Below are 27,941 nucleotides of genomic sequence, written 5' to 3'. Positions count from 1 at the left end.
AATGGCAAAAATGAATCATGGATATTGATTTAAACTGGTAGTGTAAGTGTTTAACCCTAAATTAATTTTTATTAATATGATTAATTTTTAATTTAAAGATAAATATTAGTATATAAGATTGTTCTTCTTTCACTTGTCACAAAAAAAAAAAAAAAGAGATTCAAAGTTGTGAAAATAACCCTCATCGAAAACAAAACAAGAAGTCTCTTAGCAAAAAAACAAAGAAGTCTCTTAGCAAAAAAACAAATAAGTCTCAACAATCTTCCCAAAAAAACAAGAAGTCTCTTAGCATCATACTTGGTACAAAGCTAACTTGTTAATGAGCCTGCATTAGCAGAAACAAAAGGCCTAAAATTTCAACACATGATGGTACAAAACAATTGCTTGTTCCCAACACAAGCATGTGCTGTCTCCCGTGCTTATGGAAAAGGGAGATACATGGGTGAGGGATAGGACAAAGTGAAACCTAGACTAGGAGTAAGTGCGTGCGTGCTGAAAAATAACAGAGAAAGAACAAAAAAGACATTAAAGAGGGAAAGAGCAATAATTGCCATAGGGGGTAAAAGGTGGCTAAAAGAAATCCCTTTTCATTTTTGCCCTACTACTTGTTCTAACATGATTATAGTGCAGTCAGCACCGAAATAAAATTGATTTGGTGGACTATTCCACAATTAGGCGACTTATATTTGTGTGAACAAATAATAAACTAAAAAGATGAGAGGCCTGGACCAGTCGAAAATAGATTCTGTTACCTATCAATAGGAGCTCAACTGGTCATATTCTATAGGTCCCAATTGTTTGAAGAGAAATTGATTAAGGGAATCTCATATCATACACACAAATAGTCACGGTTTCTAGCCAACAATTTTCTACTTCCGCTGGCACCTTGTGAGTGCGCAACCCAACATGAGAAAAAATAAATCTTAACAATTGATCCATGTCGCAGCCAATCCGGAACCCAGGTTCTTGCAGCTGCTTAAAGGAAATGCTAAAAGCTTCCGTTTGGGATTCTCTCACCTCCGGGCAACTCGTCGTACTGCTCCGGCGAACAAGGCTTTTCCTATCACGCCTGTTTGTAGTCCACAAACCACAGCCACTGTGCCGCCTATAAGTACCCATTTCCAGTCAATGCCACCATGTTCTCCTTGTCGCTGAATATCCATGGTTCGACCTTTCTCCCCTTCACCAGATTCCGGTACCAATGAATCAGGACTGTCCTTGGATGCAATCTTCGTGGTTATCTTTGCCATCACTGCACTTCTGGACAGAAGTGTCTCTGATTTCCTTGCCTGCTGGTATGCTCTAAAACCAGCGTGCAATTTCTTAACTGTCCCCCACATCCCATGCCGAACTCCCAACTTAGCCACGTCCTTGGGGATTCCCATGTCTTCATAGTGTACGAGAGACACCTCGCATGCAGACAATTGTCCATCTCCTTTGCGGGATTGCACTGAAAGTGTACAAATATGATAATCGATAAATAGCATATATTAAATTACAGACAAATTACCATCAAAAGCTCATCAAACATTACATGGCTATTTAGAGAATGCATACCAGGCTTGATCATCCAGCTTGAAAAATACAGATCCACACGCCTGGGCTTGTCACGTCTTTGCAGAGCTGGATATGGCACCCCCTGCAGTATTGCAAGTTTCTCATTCAGATAACAGTTGACATATTCCAAAATTTGAATTGAACATAGGGTGTGTTCTAAATATTCAAAGAGTTATCTCAACATTAGAGTTTATTGACAGTGGAAATTTTTTTATACATGCACACATTATCATGAATTGTGCTTTATATGTCTTAACTATAAATGGTATGTCATAAAACTACTTGTGGATCAGTGTGTTGAAATTAATCCCAAGGAAAAGCACATTTAATGCCAGGCATACTCTACATGGATCAAGATACCATCAACAAATAAGACATCATTTTTGTAGTTCAACAATCGGGCCCTATTCCAGAGGACAAACCTTAATGTCTTAATTTCAAGACGTTTCTACCTCTTAACTAAAAATGCAAACCAGACAGCATCACACAACAACAGAACAACCAATGCCAAAATGATCAAGCTGCTGGAATCAACTGCAGATGGTCTTTAGTGATTGTAAATGGGAGATTGGCCAGCTCCCAACACTAATCAAGGAGCCTGGGTACATATCTCTTGGCAAATATAATGTTTACACAGGCACTATTAATAACATAAAGTGAAAAAGAGTCATATAACAAATACTAATGGAGGTACCAAAAAACAGATTCATGCTATCTACTGTTGAATAGTTGGAACAAACAAATTGAGCATTCAGAAGCTAATCTGGAATTTTTGTATTTAAAAAATCTTAAGGACATTTTTCAGCCTCACAATTGAAAAGAAAAAAAAATTCGAAAGCAGCATCAATACAACATCAAAATTAACCATGGGGCTACAATTGAATGAAATCCAAAATTAACTTTGCCTTTAGGGATAGTAGGTGGGACTCTGTCCAGGTTATGTCCTGCTAATCCAAGGAGCTTGAAAAAGACCCAATCCCTAATTGAAAAGAAGCTATTTCTACAAAAAATATTATTTATGAAATAAGAATTGACAGGAGCTGTAGGAAAAAATAGCAATAAAAAAAATCATATAACTGGCTTTAAAAAACCTAACAAATGTTAGATCCATGTTAAGCAAGATGCAACTAGTTGGGAACTTGGAACTAACTTTTTTGAGCTTTTACAAGCTAATCTGGAATTCCTTTTTTAATTAAGTTAATATCAATGTTATTCTAACCAATATGAAAATTTAACTGAAGATAAAAAAGTAGAAATCAACCATTTCACATGGAAGAATGGAAAAGTATGTCAGAAAATTATCACCTCAATTGTTGACAATTAACAAATCTGAAAAGAAAAAAGAAGGAAAAAAAACAAAGAAAGATTCATGGCAATTAATTGAGAGTTACAAAACAAAAACTAATTGCTTAATATTTGAGATTCCCATCTAATGATTAAAAAGGCAAAAGAGGTTGAATCATTCAAGTGAAAAACGTGGATGAATCATCCTGTCTCAATTGCAACACACAATTCACTGAATCAGTGATGAAATTCAAATAAAAATATATCAATTACATAAATAAGTTCATTGTTTATTTAATAAGATAAAGGATGTGCGATCGCTTTGTATGAATACGGATACTAACTGAAGAATCAGGCATGGATAACTCCATGCCCTTGCACAGGTGCATTTGCAATTTGAACTCAGGATGAGAAAATAACAGTCCAAACTCTACCCTAAGACAGGAAAATAATCCTGCCTTTAGTTAAGGTCATGATGTTCATCTTCAACTGCCTCAGCTGCAAAAAACCATAACTCAAACTATGAATTGACAGGCTAGGTCCACTTAGAAGATGCATGGACATAGTGAAGATTATCAGTGCACTAGTGGACATGAGTTGGACTCAAATCTTGCCAGGTTGCTAGAGGATAAAATGGCCTGTGGATTGCTGGAACAATCAGCCAAACCAGATATAAAAATTAATGTGCTTAGCAGCAGTAGCATGGAGAGGCCTTCTCAACCCCTCCGCCCAAAGCAGGAAAAAATAAATGATAGGACAAAGAGAGGAAATACAATACACGAAAAGGACCCAATTTATTCAGATTTTCACAAAAGTTACCAATTTTCCTATTATTGTTTATATTCATCAAGTCTGCACACATGCAAATCTTCTACTCAAATAGAAATATCGATCTTAAGTTCTTGGATTTGTCATTCTTGCAGTTAAATTTGATAAAACCCACTGTCTTGCATGTAATGATTAAAACATAGATACACAAGGCAATTCATTTAGTAGGGGCTGTTGCACCCTTCCCTCGAGTTAGGGGAATTACAGCTCAAAGCAGAGCAAGATGTTATAAAACTGAAAGTCGACAACTAAGAAATTGGTACCTTTGTCACACAATAATATGTCTTCCCAGCTTCCCAGATTCGTCTACCAATGATATATTCACGATCACTGCAGAAAAATGGGAACTAAACAAGGAACAAGGACAAGGTATCAGAATAATACTGTACAACAAGAGCACATTAGAAAGACCAAACTCACTTGTAGAATGGAAAATACCTTTTTTATCCAGTGGACAACCATTGTCCCAGTATGAGGACATTCCTCCAATATTTTGAAATATGCAAGCATAGGATCCCATTTTGGGCGAAACTCATCATCCCAGAAGAAATCTCTAACCATATCTGGAGATGCATCCTCAAAAACAGTTCTGCTCCGGTATACTGTGGGCCCCATCTGATGTATAAGATAGTCAGATATTCATGTTTAGGAATTTAACAAACAATGAGAATACAAAGACGTGAACTCCTACAAGACCTCAGTATTAGGAAATGAGAGTGCCCCCAGTGTGTGAAACAAGCATAAGCATTCTTTGCTGAATACAGGAACTTCTTTTGTCAGACTATATTTCTAAACCAAATTGAAACCATTTAAAGAATCTACTGTTGCTAGTCAGTCTAAATTGAAGCCCATTCTGTTTTCCTAATAAACTCAAATCAGTAGATTTGATGGTTCTGATCATAGTCCTTTTTACATCCATCATCATGTTTGCTATACAAACTTCTCCCATGGGCAGGACGATGTCACGACTTAGTTAGTTATTTTTATTTTTATTTTTTGCAGATTGTATTATTTTGCAGAAGAGTTAGTTATTGCCTTTATTTTCAGATTATTGTCTGTTATGGAGTAATTCAAGAGCAGTTACCTGTAGTGGAGGATGTCATGGTCCTAGGGTTTAGCCTAGGACTAGAATGGAATCGGAAAGATCCGATTCATTTAAAGTCAAGAACAGAATGTATAGAGGGAAGATTGAAGAAGAATGGGGTAGAAATTAGAAAGAATAGAGGGAGAATGGCATAAAATGAGAGAGAGATTAGGGAGAAATCTTGGAAGAGAATTGAGAATTCAATATCAAAATCAGCATGCCTTTTACAGAAGAAGGACCGAGCTTATATAGCTTGAACCATGGGTGCTGCCACAGCATATCACACCCACTCTAACTAACTGATTTGTCCTATTCTAACACATGAACACCTGACAGATTCTGCCATAACAAACTAACCAACTAGAAATGAAATACAAACAAGAGAATGAAATACTAAGGCAATACAAGTAAGTAATATCCAAGCCGATACAAAACTTGGCCGCAAAATTATAGTCTCCCTAGTCTCATGACAAACTATTGCAACCATATTACCATGATGCTCTTTTATTGTTCCTTGGGTCATGACAGAGGAGCAGTAACTACTCTGTAGAAACTGTGGATAGCTTATATATCAAGCTATACACCTCTTTGCCAAGGTTATGGTTGTTGTGAATTAAAAGATATTCCTTTTCTCCACAATTCTCCCTTACTTTCTCTCAGATTCTCTCTGTTTCTCCCTATTTTCTATCTAATTCTCATTCATCTCTCTTGGTTTTCCCCTCTTATTCAGTCTGATCTCCCTCGTTTCTCTCCATTTCTCCTACTCTTTCAATTCTATTCCTAAGAAAATCAAAAGTTAGGACCAGGGTCCTAACAAATTGGTATCAGATCCACTGGTTCTTGGCTATGATCTAGGCGATTCCAAACTTGAAGGTGAGAGAACAAGGCATTTTCTGGAAGCAATTTCAGAGGCAGTTATCACTTATTGGAAGTAGTTACAGTAGCTGTTTAGAGTGAAGTTAGAAGAATTTGACTGAGGAAATGCCAGAAGGGACCCACACGATGCAGATGGAGGCTAGGTTGGATGCCATTGAGTTGGGTTTGCAGCAGACACGAGGAAATGGGTCATTGCCAGGAAGAGAATACTGCCACTAGAGATGCTGTGCAGTCACTGGAAAAAGAGGTTGCTAACATTGGCCAGAGAGTGGATGGACTTAGCCAGAGGTTGGATGGACTTCTGAAGAAGTTTTCTAAGATGCCTCAAGCCAGCCTACCGGATGACTTTCCTCCAAGAACCACTTCAGAGCTGATCTTGACAAGAGCAAGCACTTCAGAGACAATCTTGACAAGAGCAGGCATGCCTCCTCATGCTTCTACATCGTGTCATGCACCTTAGGGTGTCAGGACCCTTACGTTTATTAAGTAGTTAGAAGTGTAACAATAGGCTGTTGGGTTATAACAGGAAGCTGTTAGAAGTTGTAGCAGTCCGAGGCCAAGAGAGTAAGAGGTTGTACCGGTTGAGGATGGGCCTATATAAGGGCTTTCCCTCTTAATAAAGAACGATGGATGAATATTTTGATGAACATACATACTATCTCTCTCTCTCAATTTCTCTCTAATTCCTTCTCTCTCCCTCTCTCTCTCTCTCTCTCGTTCTCTTTCCTCTCTCAAACCCAACCCTGATTCCCCTATCACGAGGAGAATTTCCCTTGTCAGGCTGAGAACCTGACATAGGGTTTAGAAAGGAATTGGGAAGAATTTGGGGGAGAGAGAGCAGAAATGGAGGGAGAAACAGAACAGAAAGAGAGAGAACAGAGAGAATTGTGGGAGAACACAAGAGATCAAGAGAGAGATGCAGAGAGAGATGACAGAATTCTGATTATTATTTCACAATGCAATTCTCTATCTACTCTAGCCTATTTATAGACTGTCTAACTGAAAGGTACAACAGATAAAGTAGCAAAGTACAACACCTAACTAATACATGTCATTCACTATTTACTAATATGCCCTTGGGGTTGTGACACATCACAGGAAGTCGAGGAAAGACCTGAACTAGATCAGGCAGTCCAGGTAAGGGATTTTATCAAAATCACCAATGCACACCTATGCCTAGGCTGGAAATCCCTATGTTTGAAGGTGTTAAACCAAGGTGGTGGGTTAGGAGATGTGAAAGATTTTTCCAATACTACAATGTGGCTGAGAATCAAAAAATAAACCTTGCCACAGCCTACTTCAATAACATGGCTGATGCATTGGGACAAAGTGAGGGTTGAGAACAATTGGACAGAATTTGTGGACGACTTTTGCATTAGGGTTGGCAAGAAATCTATGACAGATATAATTGAGAAGTTTAATAAGTTGAAGCAGGAAGGATCTGGTGATAGAATACCAAGTCCATTTTGAAGAATTGAGGTCTTTAAAGATGAATGCATGTCCTGTCTTGAGCATTATTTTGTTTCTAGCTTTATCAGTGGATTAAGATGATGAATTAAGGCCAATTGTTAAGATGATGCAGCCTGCAACTGTCAAGCAGGCTGCTGAGAAGACAAGATTACAAAAAATGGCTTTGGAAGCACTTCTCAAAAGACACCAGATCCTAGTGGAAATTCAACCTTCAACAGGCCAGCAGTCAAAAGGAAATTCAAGGACTGCAACATCAGGATTGAATCATAGGGTTAATACTTCAGTCAAATCCCTTTCTGTGGATCAGAGGCAACAGTTAGGGTTGTACTACAAGTGTGGTGAAAAATTCAGTCCAGGCCACCAGTGGATAAGACAATTACTGTATATGGAAGGATTGTATGAAGGGATAGGAGAAGAAGGGAAAGATGTTGCAGGGATTGGATGAAGAAGTGAGGGCAGATGCTGAGATTTCTTAAGGACAATAAATCTTTTAAGGGGGAGGGAGTGTCACAACTTAGCTAGTTATTTTTATTTTTTGCAGATTGTATTATTTTGCAGAAGAGTTAGTTATTGCCTTTATTTTTAGATTATTGTCAGTTATGGAGTAATTTAAAAGCAGTTACCTTAGTGGAGGAACAGTAACTGCTCTGTAATAGCTTATATATAAAGCTATACACCTCTTTGCCAAGGTTATGGTTGTTGTGAATTAAAAGATATTCCTTTTCTCTGCAATTCTCCCTTACTTTCTCACGTATTCTCTCTGTTTATCCCTATTTTCTGTCTAATTCTCCTTCATCTCTCTGGATTTTCCCCTCTTATTCAGTCTGAACCCCCTCGTTTCTCTCTATTTCTCCTAATATTTCGATTCTATTCTCAAGAAAATCAGAGGTTAGGGTCAGGATCCTCACAGATGATTACAAAATTTAATATCCACTCTTACTTTTCAATAATAAAAAAAATATACCGACCTGGTCACTCCTATTAATTAAAAAATTATCAACTAAACATAAAAGAAAATGTCGAGATATGCTTTAAAGTTTAAAGCATTTGGAAGACAAGTATACATATCAATCAAGGTCAAAATATATACAAGTAACTCCCACAAGGCTTTTTCAAAGCATAGAAAATAGACATCTTTCTAAGTCAAATAAATGGTACCTCAGGCTCATGGCGCCAAGCTTGGTATGCAAAGTTTGAGGTGGAGCGATCCATCATATTTTGCCACCCCATTTCCCCATTCTTGCTCTCAAGAAGATGCAGTAGGTGTTCTAGGTCATTCTCTGTCACAACATTCTCTATCTGTGAGGCTCCAGCACTGGTCCAACAGAAACAAAGTTAACAAGTAGAAACATGAGGAAGAAGATGAGATTCAAAAACTTTATGAACACAATTGAAGATAATTGGGAAGAAATCACTCAAAGATTTTCAATTTAATAGTTGAAAGAGAAGCTACATAAAGAACTACCATTTCAAGTAATAACAAGAATGAGCAATCAAAAACATGTTGGTACCCATCTTAGAATTATATTAAAAAGCATCTATACTCCAACTATCGCATCTATATCACTAATTTTCAAACAAAACAATAGGTGATAATAGGGAATTCATTCTAATGGACTAGTCCTCAGACAACTCCAAAAATGACAAGAAGTAATCTCTTTGCGCATGTATGGTTGATGTAGCTTTATCATAACAAATGTTATTACAGAGGGAAGTTCCCACACGGTAAGAGACACAACTGCACTTGATTAATATGTGTAAACTTTATGCTTAATTATACATGAACAGGTTGCGAAAAACCCACAAAGACACAAAATCCCATACTCCATAATACCACATATTCCAAAAGTATCGTGAGGCAATTGAAATAGATGATTGTAAACCCTATAACCCATGTCATATGCAAATTAAGCATGCAACACAATAAGCGGACATCTAGATCAGCTAACAACATAGCCAAACACAAAATTATCACCAAAATCATAAATTAATCCCTCAACTCATTTTCAGATACATCAAATAGTGGAGCCAATGGTATATGATTACACAAGAAAATTGTTAAATAATCCTAAAACAATAACTCAATTACAGTGTTACATAACTTGAACCCTGCAGCTAATAACATACAGTGCCACCAGAAAATCGCCACCTGAATGAACTATTTACAACTCAAGCCCAAAAGCATTGTTCACAAAAGTCCACCTGTGTCAAAGACATCACCGCACGGTGTACTCCCAACATACTTCACACCAGAATTTGCGATGAATTGACTGAAAACCATGTAACCTCCAACGATAAGATACAGAATATTAGGTTGCATGAACCCTCCGCCCTCCTTAATTACAGAGAACCAAGTTCTCAGCACACCAATCAGATGATAACAAGAAAGGCATATCTCACACACACGTAGAGTCTGCGTGCCGCATAACATTTTCTAATTCAAGAAACGTAAAATGAATTTACAAAACCTACCTTGCATCGCCACCGTTTCCGTCCAGCGAACCAACAGGAGACGGAGGCCCAGTCCCCGCCGCCGCCGCCTCTGAACGGGACGCCGCAGCCCCGTCCAAGGCGGAGGGATCTTTGCCCTTGCCCCTGAACGTTGACCAAAGCCTGCGACCGACCGAGAAAGCGGATAGGGCCGTGAAAGCAAACCAGAGGCGGCGCGCGCCAAACCCCGGAGGGGCGGTCCAGGCGAACCGGAACTTGGACCGGAGACCGAGGTAGACGAGGCCGGTCCAGCGCGGCCGCCACGACCACCCGATCACAAGCCCTATCATCACCGCCACCCAAATCGGCACCGCGCATAGCAATATGTCGACGAATGTTTCAACGATCGCCGGCCGCTTCAACAGCGCCACGAAATCGAACAAGCTCTCTTCCATTTCAGATCCGCTTGACACACCGACCGACAATTCAACCCATGGATCGCAGGGAGAAAGAAAGATAGAGAGAGGGATCGACCGATCGACGAAGGAAAGGAAAAGGAGAACCGATCACGGCAAGGGTTTAGGCGCTTGAGGAGCCTCGTGAGGTCTGTGACGTGGCGACCAGGGAGCCGTCGATGGACTTGCTTTTGATGGTGGTGTTCCGAGCATCGCCCAGAGGCGCGTGCGTGGAACCGGCGGTAGCTAGGTGGCAGGTGGGGGCCGTTCTGGTCTTTTCACCGGCTTAGTACCCGGTGGATGGTGTGTACGCGCTTAAAGGAGCGTGGAGAGAGGGTTCGGCAGTTGAAAGAGGAATAGGTAATTAGGCAAATCCATTTATAAATGGCTGTGGATAAGAGCCGAGAATTTTGGATCCTTTTTTCGATACTCTTAAAATGCCCGAAATGGCGCTCTATTGGATCAGGTTTTTTCAGATGCTTCGGGCCGGCATGGTTCAGCCTTTCACGATGCGACACGTGTTGGAGAGACAGAACCAACAATTTTTTTTAGATTATATTTCTGCTTTTTAAGGTAAAAAATTTAAATAATTTTATTATTATTAAGATACAATAATAAATTATTTTGTATCTCAATCATAGCAAAAAAAATGTTTCGGTTGTAGATATACAATTGACTTGCAAGGAAGAAATCAGTTAAGGATACAAGTGAGGTTACTCTTAGATCATCTAACACTTAAATTAGTCTCGTGTTCAAAATAAAATTATAATCTTAGTAGAGTTGTTAACGTACATTTGATAGAAAATAAGTCTCTTATTTATAGGAAAAAGGAGACTGAAAGGTGGAAGGAAACCCACAATTTTTAACAAATATTTCAAACTCTTTTTTGAATTTGTAGGTGAATATATTAAAGATAAGTTTAACTCAATCTTCTCAATCTTTCAGCCATGCTAGTCCTCGAGTGACATTTGATTGTATCGGTCTCTCAACCAAATCTCTTGTTTTAGTATTTCGCAAGTCTCTTACGAGTGAGTCTCTTATAAGTATGTCTTTTACGAACCTCCAATTTAAAATTTTCAGTCTCTAGATATCCCTCAATCTCAATTGTTTTACGGAGACTTCATGCTCCTGTAACTTTGTAGATTTCTTTTTTCGGTAAACTTGTGAATTTTTTACTTTTGCTTTGGGTATATTCTTGGGAATGGGCCTACTTTTTTGGATATAATATATTTAAAATTCTAAAATATCAGTATAACTAAAGTAATTGAAATCAAAATAATTTAACTTTATTCAAATTAACTAATATTAAAAAAATTGGAAAGAATTTAAGGTAACTAAGAATCTATTTTATTGGTAACTTTGTAAACAAATTAATCAAAGTTAATCAGAGCTTAAGATTTCCATTTCCATCAAATAATACCGAACCTAATATATATATATAACTATATATATATATAACCTATGCTGCAATCAATCATTCACAACCCTGTTACAGCTCATCAAATAATTGGGGCGTTGAATTTTCTTTATACAATCCCTCAACCACTGGCATATTCCATGCAACCATACTTCAAAACTAATGTAACTAAGAATTGTGAAATAATTGGGCTCTATCATACGTTTTGACATTTAATATTATAACACACTGTATCATGTATTATATATTTATGTTGATATGACACGTAATAATAATAAGATATATTAATATAAAAATATTATTTTAATTAAACAAAGAGTCAATTTGGTGATAAAATAATATTTTTGACACTAGGTGTTAATAATAAATAGTTAAAATAAATAAAAATATTATCTATCCTTTGATATATTTACTAAAGAAGTATGAAAATATTATTTGGACACTTCATTTTAATACATTATATTGCATGTTATGTAAATACAAATATACAATATATCAATATAGATATACACAAACACAATATTATAAATAGAAAAACTTATTAACGAAATATTACTAATTATACCAAATAGAAATAGTATTAGGTAGGGAGGAGGAACAGGAGCTAAATCAAACTTTTACATAAGCCAGACTTTTGATGATTGTGTTGCCCAACAAAATTGTCTCTTTTGATCTTTTTCCAAGTAGAGACTTTTTCCAAGTCTGCTGTTTGTTTGAACGCTGCTTTTTGTTTATGAAGAATGAATGAATGGATATTGTGTTTCAGTGTGGTCAATTCAGAGAAAGAGATCCAAAGTGTTACAAACAAATGAACAAATCCATCTAATTATTGATCTCTTCTCCTTTATCGAGCAAAGGAATTTGCTTTAATTCTTCTGTCATACGTATGCACGCTACTCATGAAGTTTGGTTCTTTTTGACCCCAACAGGTTCACAACCTCCCCACACACACACATATATATATAATAAATAATATATCAACACAAAATATAACACATCAACTCAAAAGTATTACTTAAAATATAATAATAAAGTGTGTGTGTGGTGTGTGTTTATATATATATATACATATATATATTATAAAACCCAACAACCCTGATGTCATCACTTCTTCTGTATTTATATATAGAATGAATCATGTCACAAAAATCAATGGAGGAGCCTAAGGAACATACATGGAAAGCAAAGGTTGGTGTTGGAGAGCACCATGATTTTGATCTCATTTTTGCTGCTTTTTACTTGCTTGTCATTGAAGACCATCATGACGAAATCGATTTGTCAGCTTTTTTCATTTTTTCAAATCTGCAATAGGTGTAAGGTTTGGGTACATATAACAGTGTGATTACTAATTAACTTTTAAAACAGACATTTATAGATTCATTCAATTGTAAGATTGACAGAGTATGTATGGTTAATCTATTTACTCTAAAACTTAAGAATAAGTTCATAAATTAATCGTGGTGAATGACCAGCCAAGCGGGATAGAGACTTGCGGTCTCTATTCAAGTGTTGCATGGCAGCTAGTATAGGTGTTTGATGGGCAACGTGACCCAAAAAGCCCAGAGTAGACCCACATGGTAGTTCAAAGTTAGGATTGTAAGTTTCAAAGTCCTTAACTTTGATTCTTTTATTTTCCTCTCATGCAACAAGATAAAGTGACACAGATCTCTCTCTCTCTCTCTCAGCTGAATTATATTCTTTGCAACTCTCTGCAAGCAAAGGCCATTTGGTGAAAGACCCAACGGTGCTAAAAGATGATGAAATCTGACTTTGTTTCTCCGAATTTTTCTCTCTTTTTGTTTCTGGTCGTGTTTTCACACTCCCCAAACACGGTTTGTCAAAGAATTCGGTGAGAAAAAGGAACAGATAGGCAGACAAAACAGCCCAAACCTTCAAAGAACATCGTATTTTATGATACATGCAACCTGTGTTCTTGAAAGGGAACCATAAAAAGGTGACTATTTCATTCAAGTAGAATCCTAACCAAAACATCGAATTACTTCTCACAAAAGGCACGTACATTAATTTCTTCGAGGAACGTAAAACTACTTCCTTGTTCGTGATTTGATTGCATGAACAAGAAGATTAATATGCTATATATATATATATTCAATATACAGTAACATATATATTAATTCTTCCTTGAACTTGATCGGAGCATCCAACTTTCAAAGGCTGCTGCAAGAATGAGCAGCAAATTAGAATTTGTTGCAGTCAGTACAGTAATGGAAAATCAAGAATGATGTAAAATTTACTAAAGTTTAAAACAAGATGAAGCTCAAATTACTACCTTTTTTCAGTTTTGGAATTTCGCAGAAAGAAGTTCCATTTGTTCTTGAAGAACATCCTATATAAAAGGAAGAAGAACAGAAGTGAGAAAGAAAGAGGTAATACGGACGCCATTAGCATTTTCAAAAGGCCCCTGATTAAGCTTTTCGATCGAGTTGGGGGGAATGAAGCCTGGTCCGAGATCATTCGGACATTGGCGCGATGCCATGAGAGCTTCATTCGAGTGAATGGTCTCGAACCAGACAGCATTCCCCTCAACTAATACTGTTCATCAGAGTGAGAGAGAGAGAGAGAGAGAGAGGGGGGGGGGGGGGGGGGGTGTGTTAGAGAGTTTGATTTTGATATAGACATGCAATGATATATACTGTCTTTCATGGGGCTGTGATATACGTGAGGATGAGATTTGTCTTTAATTTGTTAAGTCAGATGACATATATATGCTATCCTTAACTTTCTACATCTTCCTTGTCATGCTTTTCACACTATAACCGTTAAGGCTGTGTTTGGTTGGCTAGTTAGCACCTAATAATGACCACGCACGTGAAGATGTCGAGAAGTACATCTTCAATATTCCATGGAGAGTGCGGTGAAGGTTGAGCACAGGGACTTTGGTCTCATCTGTAAAATAAGGGTTAGGATTGCTTCAAAAACTGTTTTTAAAAACGTCTTCTAATATTTAAATTAAAAATAAAGATAAAAATAAGGACGGAGAGAGGGTGATTTTATGAAACTTATAAAGTCGACTAATAAATTGTAAAAATTAAAAGATCGATATAAAATTATATACAAATCTAAAAGTTTGATTAATAAATTGTAAAAGTTAGTAATTTGTTCTAAAATTATATCAAATTTAAAAGTTTAATTTTTTTTTTATAATTTACCCTTATAAGAAGAAAATTGCTAGTTTATAACATTTTGTACAAGTTTCATATTTTGAGACCAATTTTTATTCTATTCGACTTGTGGAAAGTTTTACGTCTAATATCTGTATGTGTGTATATATAATATTTATAATTTATAAAAAAAATAAGTGTTATGAGGTTGGATGTAGATGTATTATCACATGGAATTGAGAAATGGTGCTTTCTAATTAAATGAGGTCCTTTACAAGGACTTGCACTTGAGATGATGTTTTAAAGGATGTCTCTTTGCTTCCCACTTGTGGGAGAGGGTGGGGGAGCTTCCATCAATGAGTGACTGTGTAGGGGCCCCAAAAACAGTGTGATTCCAAGCTTAAATGGAAAGAAAGAAAGAAAGACAGCTAAAGCTTGGGCACAGCCAATGGAGTAAAGAAGAATATTGGGGTCTTCAATGGACATGAATCTAATCTTACCCCATGCTTTTGAGTATCTTTGTTATATAGCAAAAGGTAACTATACCCAAACCATAAAACATGCATAATTCGATTTCAATTTCATCCAAAAACTTGCTCAAGTGACTTATAATTGAATTCAAAAATAAATCAAGTATTCAATGTTAGCCTGTAATTAGAGATGATAATCAAATTCTACTTTAATGTAGCTTAACTCGATCCACCCCTATTGGGGTGGAGGTCAACAATTGTTGATCGGGTTTAAGATAGGAATCAAATATATATTCTTCGAAATAATATTGTTAAGATTATTAGGATGGAGATAATATATAAATATTCTGTCCCATCCTTATTCAATCCTCAATTCTGCTTCATTGCCTTGTTTATGCAATGTCTATAGATAAGATCAAGAATTCTTAACTTGGATCAATAAACATAAAAACCCTCGTGAATTTATCTCCTAGCATAGGGCTTGGAAGCTCAGTGAATAAAAAACCTCTAGGAGCTAATGCCCAAAAAGAAGAAAATTAAGAACCCATGTTTAGGCACCCAATCCCACCTCACAAGTCCCAAACAAACACAGCCTTCATGTTGAGGCCCTTTTTGTTTAGGGGGACAAAAAGACGACAGTTTTGTCTTTTTCTAACAATCAAAGGTCATATATTACATCAGGCCAGCAGTTGCTGCACTGGCTGGACAAGCATTAAACAATTAGGAAATGAAAATCTGGGCAGTGCATTCACATTGCCACATTCAAAGCAAATGCAAACCTTAATACAAAAACCCAGGCAATATTCAAAATAGCAGTCAACCTTCTAAAAGGATCATTAGATTGGTCCATCTAAATGTAAAACGCCCACAAACATAGAAACTGAGAGCAAACCAGGCAGGCAAAATTCAAGGTCTGGAAGTATCACAAATTCCAAAGTCAAAGCCCTTTTTGACTGAAAACCCCGCCTCCCATTAGAGGTCATCCTGCTCAAAAAGTCAACTTTTGATAAGTCTCTGCATGCTTTACGCTCTATCGGTATCTTCCTATTGCTTTAAGAACTTATTGTGAGAAGTTCATAATCAAGCAAAAGAAAACAGTTTCTCTCCTTATAAAACACATGCCCATTGCCCCACAGCTTGTGACTTTATCTCTCACTCGTCCTAGGCCTCGTGGCCGCAGCAAACAAACCACCATTTTCCTCATTCTACCTAACTCATAACTAACTACAGACTTTCAATGGAAAAGCATGAGTTTCAGTTCCCATTTTGGTTTCCAATTTAGCGGCGGCGGCCGCCGCGGGGGAATAAGGCAAAACCACCATTGTACAAGTAGCATTACAAGTGGGTTTACAGAATTATATTATCACGATAAATTGAGGATTTATCGCGAGAAATTCACGACTTCTCTTCTCTTATCTCTCTCTCTTCCATTCTTTCTTTCTCCTATTTCCCCTTCAGCCGCTGCCTCTGCCTCTCCGCAGCCTCGCTTGGCCAATGACCAATGCCTCGCCTCTCGCCTGACTGACCCCGACCGATCACTGCCTGCTGCATCCTCACCTGGCTGCCTCGCCTCTCGAGGCGGCAATCAACTAGGCAAGAGGCGAGGCGGCAGTCGGCCAAGCGAGAGGCGAAACGATGGCCGTTGGCCAGGCGAGGTAGCAGTGGGCAGCGAGGGCAAGGCAGGTTGCAGCGCGCGGTGTTGAAGGGGGAGGAGAAGAGAGAGAGGAAAGGAGGGAGAGAGAGGATATAAAGGGGTAAAATGGTCATTGAGATAAGAAAGAGGGGGACAAAATAGTCTTTTTAGCTTACCAATTAAACCCACCTGTAAATAAGCTAAAATACAAGGCGTGGAAGGCCAGCACCAGCAGGATCAAGAAACAGTGCTCATGAAAAATGGGGAACCCTTTATACATATGCGTGAGGAATAAGTTACAAAATTTACAATTAATACATCAACACACCACACCGCAACAAGGTCTCACCAGGTGAGGAAATAAATAAACAACATTCCTTAGGGAAGTCGCAAGAAAACGAGAAGAAAGGAGATTTTTCCCCTCTTAAATTAGAAACTCACCGCAGTTTCAAGAAATAACAGCAATGTCTACATTCCCCTGCCCGTTTATGTTGGTTGAAATTGACTGATTTGTAACTCTCATCATTTTGGGCTCATCTTTGAATTTGGAAGCAGCATTACCATTCAGAAGATTGGACTGATCCTTTCTGTTGGCGGTGGTAGAGGCAATCCTATCTTTGTAGTTCCCAAGACTTTGACGAGTTCCACGAGCACAAGCTCCTACACCCTTGTCTGCCTCAGACAAACCAACAGCATCACTGCAGCTTTTTCTTCTACCCAACTTGGGTGATTTTGCACGAGTTGGTGGTGGCTGCCACCAAATGGCCAAAATATGAGTTACAGCAACCATAGTACCAAAAGTCTAATTTTAAAATATCTTCCCTAAGTTATTCCACTTATTAACTCAAATGCTTGTAATTCTCTAGAAATAATGAGCATTCATCCTTTAGATAACAGCTCAGAAAGCTCTAACCGTTGACAATAGCAAGAGAACCAGCATAATATTTTTGTTTTATAACATCAACAATCAAAAGCCTTAATCCCACTAGGTGAGGGCATAATATTTTCACTATACCTTTTTCAACTCAACCTTGGGTGGTGGTCCCTCATGGTAGAAACTTGGCATTGGGTTTGCCTTGAACAACAAGCTTTTCCTTAGTTGCTTGATGGCTGCTTCTTTCTCTTCCTAAAGATTTTGTGGCAATTGATGAAGGCACAAAGGCATAGAGAATACATAAGTTACTTGCCTTAACAAACAAACGAGAAGGGATATCAAAACATAGGGGCTATGCCACAAGGAATTACAGATTAGTATCTAGTGAGTGTTAACGCCCATTAACTAGGCGCTAAATCTCCTTATACACTTTGGGTATGTTTATTTGCGAGATTAAATTTTCTATAATTATAAGTACCAGGAGAGAAAAAAAGGTGTTATTTGATGTAATTATGAATTAGTATGTTTCTTACTGCAGGATAAGGAAGAGAACAAGGGGTCCAATGTCAACTTTGCATCCTAGCCCTCAGAACTAACGAGTATCATATTATACTATAAAATATATAACGCATAAAATATCAATGTAATATATATTTGTAATATGAACTTTAAAAACAATATATCATTATTGCAGTAAATTATTTATTTATTTCAAAAATAATATATGTAACATAAAATAAAATATTAATTGTATAAACTACGCACGTAATTATATAGCTATCCACATAATAAAATAAATTATATTCAATCCTTTCAAATATTGACAAAGTATATATTACATATATTAAGTTAATATAATATTTTAATACCATGTAATAGAATGAATTATGTTATAATAAACTATATATTCCATAAACTATAATCCCATGGGGGGATTGGTAATACCTACCCCCCCCCCCCCCCCTCTCGGCCCCAAAAAGAAATGGGGATATGCAATCCCAATCCCAGGGTTTTATGAGATTATCAATCCCATGAAACTTCGCCTGAGCAAACATTGGCAATCCAATCCTCCCCTCCAAACCCTCAATTAAACATAGTCTAATGGTTGTGTACCTGTATCAGGGGAAGTGAAAGCCACTTTCTTGATATGGATAGCAAAGTTATAATTGAGAAAGGATATAGAAATGTACCCTAGTCCTTGCCTCACACTGAGTTTTCTCAGCCTCCAGTGCTTGGTGCTTCTCCTCCAATTTTAGAAAAAACTAGAAAAGGGAACAGATACAGAAACAGATAACACAAGTCTTCACTCAGGGTTATCATAAATCATTGTATCTTTTAAGTAGGAAATAACAAATCCTTTATGCAAAGATTGACCAGGTGTACCTCCTTTCGTTTCTCTGCACGTTCCATGGATCTGAAAACCGGAGCAGAAGCAACAGTTGTCCTGGATTTAGTAGTCCGGATTGATGCAGCAATACTTGTGTAGTTAAGGGACTTGTCGTGAGAGAGCCATAGAGACAGGTAGAGAACAGAAGAAAAGTAAGAAAGGAAAGCATATCAAGATAAAGATAAGTCAGACTTCTTGAAAGAGGATACGAGGAAGCAATAGAACAAGAATCATCTTCATCAGGATGCTTTTTATTATTGGGTTGCAATGGTTTCCTTGATACCAATGGTGAGACCAGCTGCAGGTTAAAGGGATAGTCATCAGTAATAAACAGGCACCACAAATCTGGCATTACATGAACCCAAGTGGAGTGAATTTTGATAATTTCTCCCTTTCCTGACCTTCCCTCCTTTTCTTTTTCATTTTTTTAGGAGTAAAAACCATTCATTACAATGTGGTTACTGACAAAACCAGAGATTTAATCAACAGATAACAAAGAAAAAAGAAGAGGAAAGGCACTTTCCTGCCTGACATCAAGAAGCAAGAGAGAGAGAGAGAGAGAGAGAGAGAGGGGGGGGGGGGGGGGGGGGGTTCCCACAAAACTCTGAATCCAAAATAATGCACAAGGGACAGGAAGGCCAACACACAACAGTGTGGACTTCAATGCAGTTACCTGATTTTGTTTTGTAGTTATTGGATGTTGTGCTGTGTTAGTATTATTATTAGATGCTTTACTGACAACAGTACCAGCATCAGGCTCATTTCCAACTGGACGACTCCCATATGAAGCACGCTTTTCAGTTGCCAGAGAAAATGGCTGCGGAATAGTGCAATTTGTTCGGGCATTTCCAGAACTAGGTTTACATGCAGGTTTCACCGAGGATTTGACCTTCTTATTCTCACCCTTTTTTTTCTGATCTTCAAATTTCATCTTCTCATCTGGCAAACAAGCCTCAGAATTTGAGCCTGGTACACTATCATCCTTTGCACAATTTTCCACTTGAGAGAGTTCAGAGATCTCAATAGATTTTTCAGTAGTGCATTCCTTTATTTCATACTCTTTAACTTCTGCATTCTCTTCCAATGCCTGTGGTTCAGGATCTCCATCTATATGCTCATACAACTCCGCCACATCATGATTACTTGGAGTAGTCTCATGATTCGGATCATGGGAAATCCCATTAGAATAGATTATGACACAATCTGGCTCTTTGTCCAAGCAAACATCAGTGACTTCCATTCCCATCACACTGCATTGATGAAGTTTAACGATCACAATCACATCCTTCAGGATTATAGAGGCACTTTATCATAAATCATCTTGTGTCAAGCATCATTCTCACACCCTTCCCCCCCCCCCCCCCCCCCCCCAAAAAAAAAAAAAAAAAAAAAACAAATTATAGCAAGATCAAATATCTAACCCACTAGTCAATCAGGAATAATTTCAAGATATTATTCAGTGAGTATGTAAAATGATTCCGCACAGCTGTAACAGCCGTGATGGCCATTGTAATTTGACATTCATGAAAGTTTATAAGACATCATGTATGCTAGGATCACAGGGGCCTCAGATGTTGGGAAGTTCACATGGGATAGCTTATTGTAGATATTTGGAAAACTAAATAAATAAATCTCTTTATGTGGTCGTATGCAAAATGAAGGGAATGTTAACAAGATGAAAACATTCACAACAGAAGTGAGATCTCTAAGGAAAAGAAAATTGTTAGAGAATAGTGGAGCTGAACTGTTAATATTTTAGTGCAGAGCAAGGAATTAACCAATCTAAACAGTTGTATTAGTTGATATATATACACACACATATATATTACCATTCATTAATTGCCACAAATTAAACAGAAAAAATGGTTGAAATTCAGAAAACAATATCAATGCTGAACATGACCTTCAATGTGTAATTACTACAAGGTAATACGCTAAATCAGTGGGACCAAAGGGTAGGACAAAACACCAGAGTTAGTGATTCTCAAAGACAAATTCAATTCTAAATAAAGTTATTCTGTGAATAGTAAAACAAAGGTGCCAACTTGGCAATCACTACAAAACTTTTAAGATGACTAAGAGCGCTGGGACCAGAGCAATCATAACATGCAGATTAAGAAGTTCAGATGAGTCGAGTTAAGAAAATAGCATCAAGCTTCCAAACAGAGATGGACACTAGATGAGGGCACTTGAGGACATAATACAACAAGGACATCCGACTACTTGGGTTTGGTCGAATGAACATCAATGTATAATAGTATGAACCACACCAACTGCGATAAAACCCTAAGGTCTTGCATATTGTCTCATTTCATGCAATCTTTTTCATAGGGATGAATTATTGCTAAAGCTAGGACTGCTAACCTTTATATTTACACTACATTTGGTCAACCATGATAATAGGCATCTACTCAAGCAGTCACCCTTTTTTCCCAACAATGGTTGTGCAGCACTCATGACAATAACTTATGCACAGAAGATTTGTAATTTGTAAAGGGAACGTACAGATGGCATATTTCTCCATGTAAAAGGAGAATGCAGTTTGGATTTAAATATGGGGATTTAACAAGAGTAGGGCAGTGGAAGGTAATAAGATAGATGATGATGGCTATTGGCTACACCAAACATGAAAAGATATCTTAATTAATAAATGAAAAGAAGCACCAAACAGAATTATTTGGTTTTTCAAAACCAGGTGATTTATGATTATAGATTTGACAAGGTAGCAATGCTCTTTTTCTTTTCCAATAATAAGGTATGCAATATAAACCCCAAAAAGTAATTAGTATTTGAGCCTTATGCCAACTAAACTTGTTAAACCCCCACAAAGTTAATAGTATTTTAGCCTTATGCCAACTGAACTTGTTGTTTGGAGCATCCATATATACATGTGCCCAAAATCTCGCATGCAAGCAACCACAAGTAACAGGAACAAATTAGAATTCAGAACATAAGGAATAAAAACAAAAAAAAACAAATTTCCAGTCTCTTCCGATTCAGGAAACTAAAGAATGGCAAAACAAGTACCAAACTCTCCATTTACAAAATATAAATAAAATCATTTGGTAACTTGATATATTCATTTCCCGTTTCTAACATTCAATCTTCACAACCACAAAAAAGTGCATCGATTTATGCACTCAGATACAAATAGCAGAACAAATGATAAGATCTACTGAAGGACAAATCCATTAGCCCTTCGTTGGATTAACATTCAAAAATTTAACCATTAAAATGGCACTACCACTGTGTTTCAAATTTGTGGAAGCGAATGTTATTTGTATTCTTCCTTCCGGGGAGATGTCTTAGTTACAAAGTCAGGGTACAAAAAACCAGCCTATAAGCAAAATCCAAGCAAGGAGAACCACTACTACCCAATTTGGTGACTTAGAACACAAAAACAAGTTTTTTAAACAATATCCCTTGTTTTAATTCGGTAAGTAGTACATAAAAGCCAACACAAAACAGAACCAAACAGGATAATTCGACACACTCCATTACAAATTTCAACTCAAGCTTCCGTTCCCAGGAAAAGATTTCAACTTTATTTTTCGTTCCTTTTCCCTCGTTTACATAACTACCAACAAAATCCCAAATGAAACAAAAGAAAAACAACCAAAAATTTCAGTTCCCAGGAAAAGATTCCAACTTCCATTTTTCAACTCGACCTAAGCAAATTCAAATGCACACAATATTAACACAAAGAGCCCACAATTTCAGCTCCCCAGGTCAAGAATCCGACTTTCATTCTCATTTCTCTTACCTCCTTTTCAAATCAACCAAACGAAAACTCAAACCCACACATTAACAAACAGAACCCAGAATCTTAAACAAACCGCTTAGTTAAAAACACAAATTCAAGCAAAACGAAGCCACCGACAGATCAGGCACCAAAACTGGCGACGCAGAGATCTCTTCACGAAGAAGCAGTGATCGAAAGTACAGACAAAGAAAGAGAGAGTCCACAATGGAGAAAATTTGAGAGATTCGCTTACAAAATTTCACTCTGCCGCCTCCGGATTTCGCCTTATCGAGAGCTACGTGCAAGCTTCTTCCGTGCCTGAGAGTGTGTATAAATAAATACACAGGGTACCTTGTGGACTATATATATTAACGGCGTTAGTTGACGGCGTTTAGATAATTTTGAAATGACCCCTCCGTCCGGTCGCGGGCTTCGAAAGCTTTATGGGCTCTCGCCCGGACGTAATGTTTTACCGCTCCACGAAATGACACTAATGCCCTTGACATTAAATTTGAATGTCCTTCAATTCCGTTCTCATTTCCCTTGAATTTGCAATTTCGTTCCTCTGGTCATCAGCTTTTACAGTTTTACTTTTATTTATTTATGTTATAATAATTATTTTTAATTCATAAAAAAACAAAACTTGCAATTTTACTTAAGAGCACCATATCATTTAATTAATTTTTTATAATTATTATATAAGTGACACATGTCACGCATATATAAAAAAATAAAAAAAATTATTAAGTCACGTTAAATCTATTTTAAGAATCTGAAATTAATGAATTAGATTTTTGAAAGTGAAGTTGGTGGCCCATTCAAAATTTTATTTATTTATTTATTTAATTATGGAAATTAGCATTCCAATCCAATTATTCCTTTGGCCCCATCTGGCCATCTCTGATTATTCATGTTAACCTTTTGATAAAGCCCTAACACCCATCAATTAACTTACAGTCTTAAACCCACCCCCCCTTTCCCCTTTCCATTTTTGCCCTATGCCCTATTCTATCCCTTTAATTTTCATAATAACCCTACAATTTATGATACCTATTGTTCAATATGAAAGAATTGTTGAACCACCAAGAAATAGTCCAAGCACTTAGTCAATAGTAGATTTTAAAGATCAAATTTTACTTGAATTTATAATTTTTTATTTTTCTTTATTTTAATTATACTTACAAATTTATATTTTTAAATTAATTAATCTCTCTATTTTAACTTATCTTATATAGTAATTTAAATTTTTCATTGTTTCGATTATATCTTTGTATTTTTATTTTTGAGTCAAAATATAGAGATTAAATTTACTCAAAAATATAAATATAATGATGTCATCGAAATAAATAAAATTAAATAAATACATAAAAAAAAACATGAAAATATATAGAGAAAAAGATGGATTTAGAAAGAGATGCAAAGTCAATTGGGTGCCTTTAATGGCTTGACACCTCACCATACAATTTAGGGCTGCCTTGCAGTTAAATGAAAGCATGAATTTCATCTTAATGCATGATTGAGTTTGAGAATTTAGCAGCTGGCAATGGCATACCAAACCCAAATTTATAAATCATTACTTAGCAAAAGGGATGAATGAATGTTGGTTTATCTAACCTTGGACTCATACATCATTTGATAACTATTCTATGTGCTGTGGAATGTGCTTTATTCTCTCTGTTTCCAAACACACAAGCAATTTTGGGCTTTGGGCTTTGTTTTGTCTTCAAACCCTCAACCAACATGTACACCAACCAAGATAAACTAATTCCCTACACAAAATCATTGATTTCAATTGCATTTTACAATTAATTGGTGTACTGTTGGGTTGGGATAGACTTTACCAAAATTAATGCCAATAAATGTGATTGGGTCGATTTAATTCTAATCTTTTCTTAACTTTTAGTCCCATTTAGATTTTACTTTTTTGACTCAAATGGCATTTTTATTTTTAACCCAAATAAAAATGTTACTTAGTGAGGTTAATGACTTAAGGTGAGGTTTTAAGGGCATGGATGAGCTGTGGGGGAGCGGTGAGTGGAGTCAAAGGAAGGACTAGAGGGCCACTTAAAAGCTTATTATGATTGATGATTTTAAATTGTATGGACCCCCCCAACACTAACACACTCTTCCCCTCATGTCACGGATTCAATCTTCAACCCTAAGCGAACACTCCCAGATTATACCTCCCAACGGACATGATGGTCCTCATTTCTCCTTTCTTGGTTTTATCTTACACAAAAATTGAAAGTAAATTAATCATTAAAAGTACGTTTTTTTTCTCGTCAAGTCTTCTTGTTTAGTTCTGTTTCATTCAAATGTACGATTATGACTTATTTTGATATTCTCAAAACTTGAGATTGAGAAGGAACAGAAGTCGTCTAAATCACACTTTATCATCTTGCTAAAAAGTTAGACAAATGAGATTTATACTGGAAGTTAGTTTAAACTTACACTCTAAGAAGTTTTTTCATGACATAGTTATTTGAATAGAATTGAATTGACTAGTTAGACTGCAAAGCGATGACTATGTCGATAATTAAGATTTAAACAATCTCATTTTTTAATTTTCTTAAATTATCTGATTTTTGTTAAATGTAACTCTCATCCATTGTAGCACTTGTACCAACTATTTATTCAGGATTTCAAATTCAATTATGGAAACTAAACACGAGAATTGCACTCGTTGCGAGATTTAATCCAACACTTTACGGCACGAGTTGACAATAGCCGTACACCACTTGTGTCGACATATGATGATAAAATTTGATGGTCTTAGACAACTTTTTGTATTTTTGATTACTTTGTAATTTTGATAGTTAAATATTTAATTAGTAATTCATGTTTCTATATTATTTTAATATTTTTAAAACATTAATAATTGTACTTAAGTCCACGCTTTGGGCCTGGACCGGGAGTTAGTAGGCTGCCCAAGCCCACGGGCTCAGATCTATGAAGACATTCAGGAGGGCAAATTCGTCATTGTACAGTAACGAAATAACTACCAGACACCTGATGTGATGCGATGTGAGTCCCTTGGAAATGGCGCTTTGGAACTCGAAACCGCCAAAGAAATAACTAACTGCATGATCTCACCAATCAAACTCCGCCACGTGTCCATCTCCTCTTTGATCCGCCTTCTCTCACATACATACCAGGATTCCCCCATTCTAGGCTTTCACCACCCATCCACAGAACGAAAAATAGAGAGAGAAAGAGAGAGATTTCATGGAGGCCATTGCACTTGAAGACCCCGCCATCATCGCGCCGGTGGAAGCCGCAGAGATCAAGAAGCTTGAGGGCAAGATCGAGGCTCCGAAGAAGAACAAGATTCAAGTGTCGAATACCAAGAAGCCCCTCTTCTTCTACCTCAACCTTGCCAAGGTTCACTTCGTTTCTCGTTTTCTTTCTGGGTCCATGCGCACGATAACGATCTTCATCATCGTTTCAAGAATTCGATTAGTTTTGTTCATGAAAATGTCGGGCTTCTGTGCATTTCGATCTGTTCACATTAGTTTTACATGCTACGTTTGCAAGAAAGTGAACATTTGGATATAATATTTTTTTCTAAAAGCTTTTGATTCAACGACTTGTTACAGAGTTTAATATAGAAATGCATCGAGAAGTAACTGCGAAGGACTTGTTAATTACAACAGGAAGAATATGTAATTGCCTGTTTGTGTGTGTTTGGTTCAGTGGTGGCAAGGGCTTGGATTTCTCATTTGAGTGTTTCTTATTGAAAATGCCAAATATTCGGTAATAGGTTATGAATCAGTTTGAGTCTAGTGTTGTTATAATTGATCTGTGTTCTCTTGATTTGTGACGTTAATACATGACCTGTTCTATTGGCTGATGATGGTATTAGTTAATTGATCATGGATCTGGGTATTCTTGATTTGGATCTTCAATTGGGCATTTTAATTGAACTTGTTGCTTGAAACGGTTTTGGAAAATCATAATCAAACTACCAAAAACGCTTTCTTGTTGCTTGGCATCATGTTGGTTTTTGTCACTACGATATGTTCTTCTGTTTGCTGCAGAGGTGCATCAAGAAGCACAATGATGTGGTGCTTTCAGCCTTGGGCATGGGTATGTGTCCTTGAACTTACTCGGAACAATAAATCAGATCTTCCAATTGCATTGAATTATTCACCTTCCATACTGCATTTACTGTTCTTAATTTGTTAATTTCCGCTTTCCAGCCATTCCCACAGTCGTCACAATTGCAGAGATTCTCAAGGCAAATGGGGTGGCCATGGAGAAACGTAAGAAGCTGATCCTTCTAATTTGATTCTTAAGGTTATTTCGGATCCTGATCATGTTTCCAGGGACTAAACAGAGGTTTTGACTTCCACCGTTGGCATAAAGGATGAAGCCAAAGGCCGCATGGTTCAGAAACCCAAGGTTAGCCTCACACTTTTCGGGAATAATTTGGAATAAGAAAATGTTTGATATATTTCACTTTTTAGAACAAAAGTTCTATAACTATGACTCGAAAAAGGACTTCACGGCAGAAAAGAAAATGAAAAAAGACAGTAACTTTCCTTCAGTATATGATTACTACTATTACGTTCGGATCCCATTCTAAACTGTCCTCATTTCTTGTTCATATATATTGCATCTCCCACTTCCATTTCCCTGTTGTCCTCCGCTTCTTCCTTTTATATGTATATTTTGTTGCATTTTCCCACTTCCGTTTTCCTGTTGTTTCCGCTTGCATTTCCTATTCTTGCAACCATGAGAAATGATATGAACTTTGATCTTTTATCCCTCTCCCCTCCAATTTCAGATTGAAATTGTGCTGGAGAGAACCCAGAATGGTGTTGAGAAAAACCAGAATGGTGAGAAGACCAATAATGGCACAGTCCCTGAGAAGAACCAGAATGATGTTGAGAAAAACCAGAATGGTGAGAAGACCAATGTTGACGCAGCCCCTGAGAAAAACCAGAATGATTTGGAGAAAAACCAGAATGGTGAGAAGGACCATAATGGCACAGGCCCTGAGAACCAGAATGATGTGAAGGACAACAACCAGAGAGGTGTTGAGAAAAACCAGAATGGTGGGAAGACCAAGGATGGCACAGCCCCTGAGGGCGCTGCTGAGGAAGATAAATCGGCGACCACCAAAGAGTTGGACGTCACAGTTTGAGTAGGAGACATGATCTGTCATCTGAGAGTACACTAGTTAGGTAGGAAAAAACAACTAGAGCTGCTGCCAATATTCCCTACATGGCCATGGATCTGAGAGTATCATGGCTTTGGTAAGAGCAGACCTGACCACGCTTTGCGACCACATGTTTTGAGTGTTATCCTGT

At 37.2% G+C, this 27,941-nt stretch overlaps 3 protein-coding genes across 4 annotated transcripts; 1 reads left to right on the top strand and 2 right to left on the bottom strand.

Moving 5' to 3' along the window:
* Positions 1 to 730: 730 nt before the first annotated feature.
* Positions 731 to 10,129, bottom strand: LOC127800275 (uncharacterized). The gene is made up of 6 exons (XM_052334793.1): positions 9,572 to 10,129; positions 8,258 to 8,414; positions 4,108 to 4,284; positions 3,933 to 4,016; positions 1,558 to 1,639; positions 731 to 1,450 (listed from the first exon to the last, which is right to left on the bottom strand). Exons 1-6 carry the CDS (start codon positions 9,982 to 9,984, stop codon positions 1,014 to 1,016), a joined length of 1,350 nt encoding a protein of 449 aa, XP_052190753.1. The 5' UTR covers positions 9,985 to 10,129; the 3' UTR covers positions 731 to 1,013.
* A 6,751-nt stretch (positions 10,130 to 16,880) lies between these two features.
* Positions 16,881 to 23,023, bottom strand: LOC127800790 (protein WVD2-like 3). 2 transcript variants are annotated; one of them, XM_052335602.1, is made up of 7 exons: positions 22,883 to 23,023; positions 19,561 to 20,137; positions 19,097 to 19,185; positions 18,884 to 18,977; positions 18,691 to 18,762; positions 17,642 to 17,752; positions 16,881 to 17,377 (listed from the first exon to the last, which is right to left on the bottom strand). In XM_052335602.1, exons 2-7 carry the CDS (start codon positions 20,131 to 20,133, stop codon positions 17,075 to 17,077), a joined length of 1,242 nt encoding a protein of 413 aa, XP_052191562.1. In that variant the 5' UTR covers positions 20,134 to 20,137; positions 22,883 to 23,023; the 3' UTR covers positions 16,881 to 17,074. The 2 variants fall into 2 exon arrangements, with proteins under 2 accessions (XP_052191562.1, XP_052191563.1); XM_052335603.1 differs by lacking the exon at positions 22,883 to 23,023 and adding an exon at positions 22,768 to 22,879.
* Positions 23,024 to 25,793: 2,770 nt separating this feature from the next.
* On the top strand, positions 25,794 to 27,889 carry LOC127799153 (uncharacterized). The gene is made up of 5 exons (XM_052332907.1): positions 25,794 to 26,010; positions 26,667 to 26,715; positions 26,829 to 26,891; positions 26,966 to 27,030; positions 27,416 to 27,889. The coding sequence occupies exons 1-5, from the start codon at positions 25,855 to 25,857 to the stop codon at positions 27,773 to 27,775; spliced, it is 693 nt and encodes a 230-aa protein (XP_052188867.1). The 5' UTR covers positions 25,794 to 25,854; the 3' UTR covers positions 27,776 to 27,889.
* Positions 27,890 to 27,941: the final 52 nt, after the last annotated feature.

Source organism: Diospyros lotus, chromosome 4 (assembly GCF_014633365.1).
Source record: "Diospyros lotus cultivar Yz01 chromosome 4, ASM1463336v1, whole genome shotgun sequence".
NCBI classification, from domain to species: Eukaryota; Viridiplantae; Streptophyta; class Magnoliopsida; order Ericales; family Ebenaceae; genus Diospyros; species Diospyros lotus.
The sequence above is the reverse complement of the archived record's forward strand: the minus strand, read 5'-3'. Positions and strand labels throughout refer to the sequence as shown.

What these genes read in the sequence shown, in the direction of transcription:
- LOC127799153 (XM_052332907.1), top strand. Translation starts at nt 25,855, where the DNA reads ATGGAGGCCATTGCACTTGAAGACCCCGCCATCATCGCGCCGGTGGAA. An exon ending in TGGGGTGGCCATGGAGAAAC is followed by an intron (nt 26,892 to 26,965) that starts GTAAGAAGCTGA and finishes GGGACTAAACAG; the next exon opens with AGGTTTTGACTTCCACCGTT. An exon ending in GCATGGTTCAGAAACCCAAG is followed by an intron (nt 27,031 to 27,415) that starts GTTAGCCTCACA and finishes CTCCAATTTCAG; the next exon opens with ATTGAAATTGTGCTGGAGAG.
- LOC127800275 (XM_052334793.1), bottom strand. Translation starts at nt 9,984, where the DNA reads ATGGAAGAGAGCTTGTTCGATTTCGTGGCGCTGTTGAAGCGGCCGGCG. An exon ending in TTGTCCACTGGATAAAAAAG is followed by an intron (nt 4,017 to 4,107) that starts GTATTTTCCATT and finishes TTCCTTGTTTAG; the next exon opens with TTCCCATTTTTCTGCAGTGA. An exon ending in CATATTATTGTGTGACAAAG is followed by an intron (nt 1,640 to 3,932) that starts GTACCAATTTCT and finishes GCAATACTGCAG; the next exon opens with GGGGTGCCATATCCAGCTCT.
- LOC127800790 (XM_052335602.1), bottom strand. Translation starts at nt 20,133, where the DNA reads ATGGGAATGGAAGTCACTGATGTTTGCTTGGACAAAGAGCCAGATTGT. An exon ending in GTGCAGAGAAACGAAAGGAG is followed by an intron (nt 18,763 to 18,883) that starts GTACACCTGGTC and finishes TCCCTTTTCTAG; the next exon opens with TTTTTTCTAAAATTGGAGGA. An exon ending in CCAAGGTTGAGTTGAAAAAG is followed by an intron (nt 17,378 to 17,641) that starts GTATAGTGAAAA and finishes ATTTGGTGGCAG; the next exon opens with CCACCACCAACTCGTGCAAA.